At 43.4% G+C, this 9,726-nt stretch overlaps 1 protein-coding gene across 1 annotated transcript; it reads left to right on the top strand.

Moving 5' to 3' along the window:
- Nucleotides 1-590: 590 nt before the first annotated feature.
- hmmr (hyaluronan-mediated motility receptor (RHAMM)) lies at nucleotides 591-9,015 on the top strand. Its single transcript, XM_034543567.1, has 20 exons — nucleotides 591-755; nucleotides 961-1,059; nucleotides 1,162-1,238; nucleotides 1,364-1,441; nucleotides 1,633-1,821; nucleotides 1,961-2,047; nucleotides 2,199-2,310; nucleotides 2,426-2,491; nucleotides 2,574-2,647; nucleotides 2,720-2,790; nucleotides 2,872-3,239; nucleotides 3,334-3,482; nucleotides 3,574-3,809; nucleotides 6,263-6,379; nucleotides 6,484-6,684; nucleotides 6,776-7,483; nucleotides 7,588-7,660; nucleotides 8,035-8,211; nucleotides 8,348-8,501; nucleotides 8,612-9,015. The coding sequence occupies exons 1-20, from the start codon at nucleotides 710-712 to the stop codon at nucleotides 8,626-8,628; spliced, it is 3,099 nt and encodes a 1,032-aa protein (XP_034399458.1). The 5' UTR covers nucleotides 591-709; the 3' UTR covers nucleotides 8,629-9,015.
- Nucleotides 9,016-9,726: the final 711 nt, after the last annotated feature.

Below are 9,726 nucleotides of genomic sequence, written 5' to 3'. Positions count from 1 at the left end.
AGGGGCGATGGTGGGTCCCACAGCCAGACCAGTTGAAAACAACTGCCCCGGACCAGTGGAGAACCACTGCCCCGGACCAGTGGAGAACCACTGCCCCAAACTAGTGGAGAACAACTTCCCCGGACCAGTGGAGAACCACTGCCTCGGACCACATCTGTCACACATGTTCCTAGCAACTCACAATTATTTGTTGAACCAGAGTTATGTCCTTCTCAACTGTGACAAAAAAGCTTTGAACAAAGTTAATGTAATAACGTGTGTTTGATCTTTGATTGAGTAATGGGGGTTTCTTAACCCTAAATTAAATGGATTTACATTATAAAAACAGAGAATGTACTATAGTAAATGTACTTACATATATGTTTACATTTATATAAAGGCATATAAAATATGTTTACACTTGAATAAACAATAATCAAATGCAAAGGCAGTAATTTAACAATATGTTCGAGAGTAGTTACATCTATACAGTGTTACAGTTACAGTTTGACAGCCCCGTCCTCGACCATTTAGAATGGAGGGACGGCGTCATCCAGGACTGGCTGCCCATTGGCCGTACGTACGTTCACGCAAGTACGACGTCATTTTGAAAAATTTAAGCGGTCGAGCGCTGCGCCTGTTGTTGTGTGTGTGTCATTGGGAGCTGCAGCGCAGCGTTCTCGATACGGTTGAGAATTTAAAAAAATTAGTTGCATACGGTGAATTAAAAATGTCTTTTTCAAGAGCCCCAGTGAAACGGTTCAACGAGAACGTAGGTGAGTGACGTTCACGGGCCGCCGTCGCAGTAGCATGTTGGCTCAATATCCTCTCAAGTTAGTCAACTGTTGCGTTAGCTCGTTAGTAGCTTTTGATGGCTAGTTAGCGCGAGGTAAAACAAAACGAGCTAACGTATGTTGTGTCTCAACCAACAAAGAAGCAACTGTGTCTGTAACCTGGCTCTTTTTGTGCTGTTGGCCGAAGGTTGTGCTCCTCCACCGGGGACTTATGAGGTCAAACCGGGGGACCTGAAGGGGGCAGCTTCCTTCGACAAATCCGATCGATTCAGACTCGTTAAGGCTGGTGGGTACACGCGATACGCAACACGCACCAGGGAAAGAATACGTTGAACGTGAGCTCAGACAGAAAATACAACCATCTATTTTTCATTATCTGTTTCTCCAGCCGATCTGCCAGCACCGTCGCCCTCCAGAAGTGCCCTAATGTCACCCGTCCGCAGGACGATGTCGGTTGATGGTCTTGTAAGTGGTCTTTTACATCAGCATGGTAACTTATGGCTCCTCGGTAACAGATCAGCTATTTCAAAATATGCTCCTGTCAAAAAATAAGTAAAGTATCCCTTTTGATGTCCTGTGAAATCCTCTAGGTTGAAGGTTCAAGTGTAAAGAAGGAGAAGAATGCCGTGACTATGGAGAAGAAGAGGCAGACACTCTTAGAGAGAGAGGTAGCTACACTTCATCAAAGGAAGATTTGTGTTTTTGATTTACGACAAAAATGTTATGTTTTCTGTCATCAGGGGCTTGTGTCCTCTTTTCATAACTGAGCAAACAGTAAATCCACAGATGTTTACACAGTCCTTGGTTCTATATCGGCTGATGTCCAAAATGTCATGACCGTAGCGTTGTTTCCGTCCAGATAAGGTCGCTGGTTCAGCAGCGAGGGGAGCAGGACCGCCGCTTGTTGGCTCTGGAAGAGGATCTGAAGAAGGTGGAGGCCAAGTTGCTGGCTGCAGTCAGGGAGAAGACAGGTTTTTCTGCTAATGTCACCACCCTCGACAGACAGCTCGTAGAGCTCATGAAAGTCAACAAATTCCTAAAAAACAAGGTGTGCTTGGTTTTGATGTTAATTTTTTGTATTTTCAGATATCTTGTCTTGATTACGCCTTGATGAGTGTCTTAGCTGCTAAAAACGTTTTATGCGCTTGCAAAGTGTGACCGAGTGCATGTTTTCTTTTCTTTTTTAGGTTTCTGCTGACACTACGAAAAAGAGAATACATTCTCTCACAATGGACTTGATGGAGGCCAGGAACACTTTGGATTTTAAAAACAAGGTATGACTTGTCTACACATACTTCTCTTGCCAATAATCTTGTCAATATCAATAATTACAACAAATAAATCAATCAATTAGTTTGATCATAGCTAATCACATTTTCAGCTTCGGTGGATGCTTATGTATAGTGTGTGTGTGTGTGTTTCCAGGAGTTAAATGTCCTGCAGATTAACACTGAAGGCCAAGCAAAATTGCTAGATTCTGACCTGCAAGCTGCCAGGGCTACTGTCACTGCTCTGAAGGACAGGAGTAAAGACTTGGGTAAGATTGAACAGCGTTAGATAGTGCTACTAGCAATACAAACATGCTTGCATTTATAGAGGAATAAAAGCAGATGAAGTAACCAGGGCTGTACTGTGACTTATGCCTTTTACAGAGGACCTTCATCATGTCACCAAAACTCTGAACAAAGAGCTGGAGAATGAGAATGCCAGATTGCATGGTGAGTCTTGTGTATATGGCTTACTTTTTCCTTGTCACACATTTAGGTGTGTGTGTTTTAATAATTCTGTGTCATTTTCCAGCTGTTATACAGGAGCTGAGGGAGGAGATCAAAGTTCTGCAGCAATACCTGGATGCAGCCAATGATCAGATCCAGGTATAAACTCTCCCTAAATAACATATTCATAGTAAAAAAGAAAGCATGCTTTACCTGTCTGTGTGTTTGTAGGATCTCCGTTTGAATCTTCGAGAGAAGACCCAGGAGAACACTGTTGCTGGTTCTCAGGTGGAGAAAGTGAAGTAAGCAAATGCCTCATGCTTCTTCCAAGCAGGTTAGATCCTCACTGTATACAATGACACACATTTTCTACTTTTCCACAGGCAACTAGAGACTGACCTGGACCAGCGCACCACTGAGCTAGAAACCATCCAAGATGTGTTGAGGCAAAAAGAGGAGGAGGCACAGAAATTCCAGCAAGTGCTGCAGGTGTCGAAGGATGATTTAGTGGAGGTGGAGACGAGGTTGGAGAACCAAGAGCTGGAGCTTAAATCTTCACAAAGGTCAGTGAGTGACATGGAGGCGCAAATAGAGCTGGCCAACCAAAAGGTGCAGGATTCTCAAGCAACAGTTCGACAGCAGGAGGCAGAGCTCACTAGACTGAGAGAGGTGCTCAGAAGGACAGAGAAGGAGCTGGATGAGAGAGTGGCACATCTTGAGCAAAGGTGTCTGTTCTCTGAGGAAGAGAGAAGTATGTTCACCAAGATCTATTTACCATGATAACTTAAATTGCAAAAAAATAGAAAGACTATTATGTGATGCATATATTGTGTTTTTTGTTTAAGGCAAGACTCAGGAGGAAGGAATGAGGAGAGTGGAGGAATTGAAAACAGAGCTCCTCTTGATAAAGGAAGCTAAAAAAGATGAGAAAAATACCCAGATTCAGCTCCAGCAAGAACATGCTGCTCTTACTGAAGAGCTGACAAAAGAAAAGGTTCTTTTTTGTTGGTCTCGCATGGCACCTCCTTTTTAGATTCTGTGCCAGATCACCCCGAGCGGTGACTCACTCTTCTTTTTTTCTACAGGTACTTGTGGACTCCTTGTCTGTGCTGGTGGAGCAGGAGAGGGAGGAGGCAGAGGAGCGGCTGAGACAGCTAAAGGAGGAGTTGGAGGAGGTGCTGGGGGAGCTCGCTGTCTTGGAGGACCTGGACCAGAGGAGGCAGGAGGTGGCGGAGAGGAGTCAGGAGTCCCTCCAGAGGCTGCAGGAGGACTACAACGAGCTGGAGCGCCAGCTGAGTGACACCAGGGCACTGTTGGAGAGGTGAGCAACCAAAGGCCAAGCCTACTGATCAGATGTGTTGACAGAAACCGCATTACGGTGAAGTCTGAAAGTCATGCTTGCATCAACGACGTCCTCCTCGCGGCACTTGTGAAACAACACCTTCTTTTGTGGATTTGTTGCAACTGCCTGCTTGCTACTATTTTGAGCCGGCAGGCTAGAAAAATAATTGACAGGTTGCTGAACCATCACAGCTCTGACACAGAGAGTGGGTCACTGTCTATTTTTGTGGAAGCCCAATTTCATTGATTGCAAGTAACCTCACCACCTCATCTTTAGAATCTGTGGGAAAGCAGGGCACTAGTTGGAGGGACTTTTATTATTCGGTGTGGCTTTGCGAAGCAGCAGGCTCATAGAGCCTTGCTGCAGCAAGCCACACTGCATGTTCTCCTGCGGGCTTAATATTCTTCCAATTCTCCCTCTTCCGCCAGAACTTTGGTCGAGCGTACAGCTCGCAGCGTTGGACGCATCTGCATAAAAAATACATCAAAACGTGCGGCCTGATCGGGAATCGTGTGCATTTAAGTGGCAAAAAGATCCGCCCGGCCGTTTCTCGGAAAAACGGCAAAAAAATTGCAAAGCCTATGGGAAAAATACTTTGGACCACTAAGGATCCCAAAGCGTAGCTCGCAGATGCGTCAAAATACATCAAAACGTGCGGCCTGATCGGGAATCGTGTGCTATTTCTTTTCTAAGAGATCGGCCCGGCTCTTAGCCCCCAAAACGTCAAAAAACGGCGAGAAATTGTCCCACACGGAATCTTTGTTCGAGTTTCGGAAGATTTCTGGTCTGTTTCAGAGTTTATAATGGGTGTGTGTGGGACGGAATGTTCAGCTCTAGAGTGACAGAGCCAACTGCCAGAGTGTGAGAGGAGCAACCGAAAGTCCGAAAAAATAAAACGTATTTTGCCACAAGTCTCACAGTTGGCAATCTTTTTACACCATTTATGAATCAAAACGTAGGGAATTTTGTGCCGGTCCTCACATGTGTCGATTTGAATCCACAATGTTTCCCACATGTGTCAGGAGAACCCTTAACGAGCGAGCAAGTCCAGCTCTCTGCCCCATCCGACTCCATTATAAAACCGGAGCCAGATTTTCTTTCTTTAAAGAAGTGAGAGCACTTTGTAAACTGTGATTAAGCCGTCATATCTAAACCCAAAAACACATTTAAGGACACGTTCACAAAAGCCTTGAGCCGCTCCTAATGTCCACACTTTTGTGATCAGAGTTATGGTTTTCTGTGACATTCCACATTTCGACAGGTTCTTTTTCATGAAATACCCAGATTAGTCAGACACACAGCTGCTTCAAATGAGCTAATCAGCGGAGATCAGAGGAGAAAGAGCTTCAGAGTAACTCCGGTTATATTTACTCCACCAAGATAACAAATATATCAGCGCGTTCGGCTCAGTCTTTCCTCTCTATTGATAATACTATTTTGGTGTTTTGATCATGTTTTTCTTTACAGGGTTTTAAATTGTTTGGTAGAAAATCCAGTCCAGTCTGACCCCTTCCTCTTTTATCCAATATGAATCAAGGATATTCAGTTGATTATCATCCATGGCCATCCACGGGAAGGTTACTTTTGAAATGTAATAAGGTACATGTTACTAGTTAAATATAGTGAGATAATTTAAGTAGTTTAATTACTTCAGAGTCATGTAATTGTAATGGACATTACCAGTATTACGTTGGATTACTTCTCAAATAAATGTTGAAACTGAGTAATAAAGCTCGACAGTTGTGAAAACATAAATTGAACCAGGCAGTGTAAACCTCACATTACTCATCACTAATTACTGTCAAACATTTATTAAAGTTCTTTGACATAGCTTGAATTAAGATTGGAAGAGAGCAACATCATACATTTTATATTCTACATAAAAGCATTTGTACCCGAAAGAATACTTCCGGATGTCACCCCACAATAATTTTGATTGGCAACTGTAATTTAATTGCACATGTTTTCTCAGTAACTGTAACTGTTTACAATTATATGTATTAACGCAACTCTGTTACATGTAACTAGTTCCACTGTACATGACAACTAATACAGCAATTTTCCAGATTAAAAAAAGCTGGGAACAGGTTAATGTTTTGGTATTTTGTGGTTTATTGATGACCAAAATAGTTGCAGGTTAAGTTTTCTCTCGATTAACTGTTTGGTATATTAGCTAATTGTACGAGCTTAACTGCATCGTTCTACAATTCAACATCAATGGGAGACTTTCAGATATTTGATTTATGTATTGATGGGACAAATATTTCAGAAATTAATTATTTTCAGAAATATTTTTGGTTTTGACATCTGTCAAATTTAGAAAAGTGCAAAATAAATGATGTAAAATGTTATATTTCTCTGATCACAATTGTATCAGTAAAGTCAAGATACCAACTATTAACACATCACAACTGTGTGCTTATCATTTTCAGTAAGAGCAATGACGTGGCCGCTTTGAAAGAGGAGCACTCATCAGCCATGACGGGGCTCCAAGAGGCGCACACAAACTCACTGAGCAAGATGGGAGACATTGTCACAGAGCTGAAAAGGTGAGCGCTCCAGTTGTCAGTATTCCTGGGAGGCGAGTTGGATTTGTGTCGAGGTTAAAGCTCAGTCAATGCGGAGGCTTCACACTGCTTGTCTTTCTTTTCAGTGCCAGAGAGGCACTGCAGGGAGCGGAGGGGAGACAGAAAGAACTGGAAGCGGAGATGGACAGTGTGATGCAACAGTTGAAGGAGGAGATGGACAGAATGGTTCAACAGAAAGAGGAGGAGGCCAACAGAGTGAAGGAGGGCTTAGAGGAGCACCAGGAGAGGCAGTTAGCTGAGGCAAAAGCCAGGGAGGAGAATTCAAGGTATGCCGAGAATTTCCTTTGAGTCTGCGTTGAAATAACGGTCCCTTTTTTTCCCATCTTTTTATATTCCTTTTTTTCCTTGACTTGTTAGAAAGTTGCTGGCGGTGCAGAGTCGCCTTGCACAAAAAGATGAGGAGATAAAGGCCATGGGAACGAGCCACGCTGCCCTGATCAATCAGCTCCAGCAGGAGCTAGAGCTGCAGACAAAAGAGACAGAAGACGCACTGGGGCAACTAGAGGAACACAGAAGCTTGCTCCAAAATGAGAAGGATAAAGCCCAGACACTGCAAGAGGAGGTCAACCAGGAAAAAGGGGAAATAATGGAACAGCTCCAACATGAAAGAGAAGAGAAAGTTAAAGTTCAGACAGCCCTTCAGGAGGAAAGGAGTGCATTGGAGAGTGAAGTAGAAGACCTCCAGCAGGTCAGGTCAGAGGTGCTCGCACTACAGATCGAGCTCAAGAGAGTAGACGAGGAAAGGAAGAGTCTTCTGTCTCAAGTAGAACTCATAGACCAGTCCAGGCTTGCTCTTGAAAATCAACTAAACATGGCAGAGCAGGACAGAAATCAGCCTTGCCTGGATGAGGTTGAACAAGGGGGTTTGATCTTCCAGGCCCAATTAGACCTCATGGAGGAGAAGACTCAGACTCTGCACCGCGAGTTGGAAGGACTAAGACGAGATGGACGGGCTCTGCAGGAGCAGGTAGAAGTACTAACTCAGGAAAAGGTTACGCTGCGGTGGGAGATGGAGGAGCAGCGGCAGGAACTTCAAAGGCAAATCAATGAAGCACAGGAGAAAAGGTGAACAAGATTGGATTCTTAATGTGTCATTTTTGAGTCGTGGGTTGTTCTCTTTATGTTTTTTACAATTAGCACATTTTAACTCCTCATTCTTTTGCCCTAAGCTCCCAAATTTCCGAGACTGAGCACTGGAGGAAACAATATGAGGAGCTGTTTGCGAAAGTCCGGCCCTTCCAGGTGAGTCATTTCTACAACAGGTCGAATATGAAATGTCAGTATAGGCAAGATCAATATGATCTAAAGCCGCACTAATCAATATTTTGATATCAATAGTGGGAAAAAACTCAGTGTAATGGGAAAGGTGATTGTTGGAGTGATGCAACCACAGTTATTTATCACCCATCTCTGCATTTTAGTGTCCTTAAGCTCATTGTTTTGGTTTTACAGGCAGCATCTTGACTGTTTTAATTAAGTTTCACTGCTCTCATCGACCATGTGTCCAGCTATGTGTCAGTGTTGGCACATAGACCCCCCCCCCCTCCCCCCAAGTTGCCAAAACAATAACTTCATGCTGTTGACATAAAACCCTCTCAATGGTCATGCGTCCACAGGAACAGCTGAATGCATTTGCAGCCGAGCGAAACGCACTACTCAATGAAAATGGAGTAAACCAGGAGGAGTTGAACAAGTTGTCTGACGCCTACGCTCGTCTGCTGGGCCACCAGAACCAGAAGCAGAAGATCAAACATGTGATGAAGCTGAAAGAAGAGAATGTCACCCTAAAACAGGTGATGCACGAGAACCGCACGGACTACAAACTACACACACCTGTTTCAGACTCAAGTGCCTGCTGTACTATATATTTATTTAAATTTGATATATATAAATATAAAAAAAAAATCATTATTTATGTTGTTTGTGTAGGAGCTGTTTAAGCTTCGGTCCCAGGTGAGCCGGCAGAAGAGTGATCTGGAGCAGCTGCAGTCGAAGCTCCCTGGTCGTCCTCATCGGAGCTTTGATCCCAGCAAAGCTTTCCATCACGACAAGGAGAACAGGCGAAGTGAAACCCTGAAAGAAGGTGCGTACTCAATTGCAAATCAATGAAACCATACAGGGGCAAAACTTCAGAGATGTGATGACAATTGAACAGTTATGTGATTTTAGTTTTTTTTTTGCTTGTTTTGTCAGGAAATCATTATGCATAAAGGAGCTCTTCTGCCAGACAAGAACTGGAAGCTAAATGAAATGTCTAATGGTTTGGTCTTGTTAATACTTATCAACCTCATCTGTGTCAATTTTGTTAACTGGCTTCGTACTTGTTGCTGTTTTACAGCCTATTGTGTCAAATTGTTACATAGAGAGCGAGGATGTATGTATCTGTTTAGATTTTTAAAAAGAACTGTTAGAAGCCGATTGTATTTGTGCAGGAGCAGTGTTTTAAAATAATGAGGAAATGGATGTCTACACACAATCCTGAGAACAATAGCATAGTCCGCATTAGAATAGGAGATACTTTTAGCAATTCTTATCGCAGAGCCAGCGACTTCTTTCTAAATCTTTCTTCTTTGTAAATAAAGACAGATTTTAATCCACTTCTTAAACAAAAGCCTGATTGAGAATTATTTTACTTCCCAAGTGTACAAAAAACAAAGCCTTGTTTTGATTGGTTCCTCTCTGCCATGTCTGTCCTCAGCCAGTAGAGGGCACTCTCGGACTGCAGCCACAGCTTGGAGTGCAGCAAAAGGCTATTACAGCTCATGTTTCTTCCACACTATATATACCCGCTACAAATAAGACAACTTCACAATCTTTGTAGAGAGGAGCCTTGGGTTATGGGTCATGAAGCTTTATTTCTTTCACTTGATAAGACACAGCCAGAAAGTATTGGGCCAGAAATGGACCTTTTTACAAGCTGAGTGTCGCTGGACGTGAAGAGACCAGTCAGCCGCAGTAGCCCTCCAGGTAGTAAATGCTGCATGTCTTATGGCAGCACTGCTCTCCACCTCGGGCTCTACACGGCCGGACAGAGCCTTCCACGGCTGCCGCTCCTGTCGGGCCCTTTTTGAAATGGAGAAAGCTTCCATAGTTTCCGTTGCTATAGCAAAGCTCCAGTTTGTTAAACTGCCATTTAAACTCTTCACACTTTAATGGAGACTTAATGGCTAGGTAATCAGATCTCCCTCATCCATTTAGTCTCGTTAGCCTCCACTATCGAGAGTAGATATGATGGCGCTCCAACAGAGTCGTGATTCCCACCTCTCGTGTTAAATTAAAAATATCAATACATCGTTTCATGCAGAATA

This window comes from Cyclopterus lumpus, chromosome 10 (assembly GCF_009769545.1).
Source record: "Cyclopterus lumpus isolate fCycLum1 chromosome 10, fCycLum1.pri, whole genome shotgun sequence".
Classification (NCBI taxonomy): Eukaryota; Metazoa; Chordata; class Actinopteri; order Perciformes; family Cyclopteridae; genus Cyclopterus; species Cyclopterus lumpus.
This window is presented reverse-complemented; position numbering and strand designations above follow the sequence as displayed.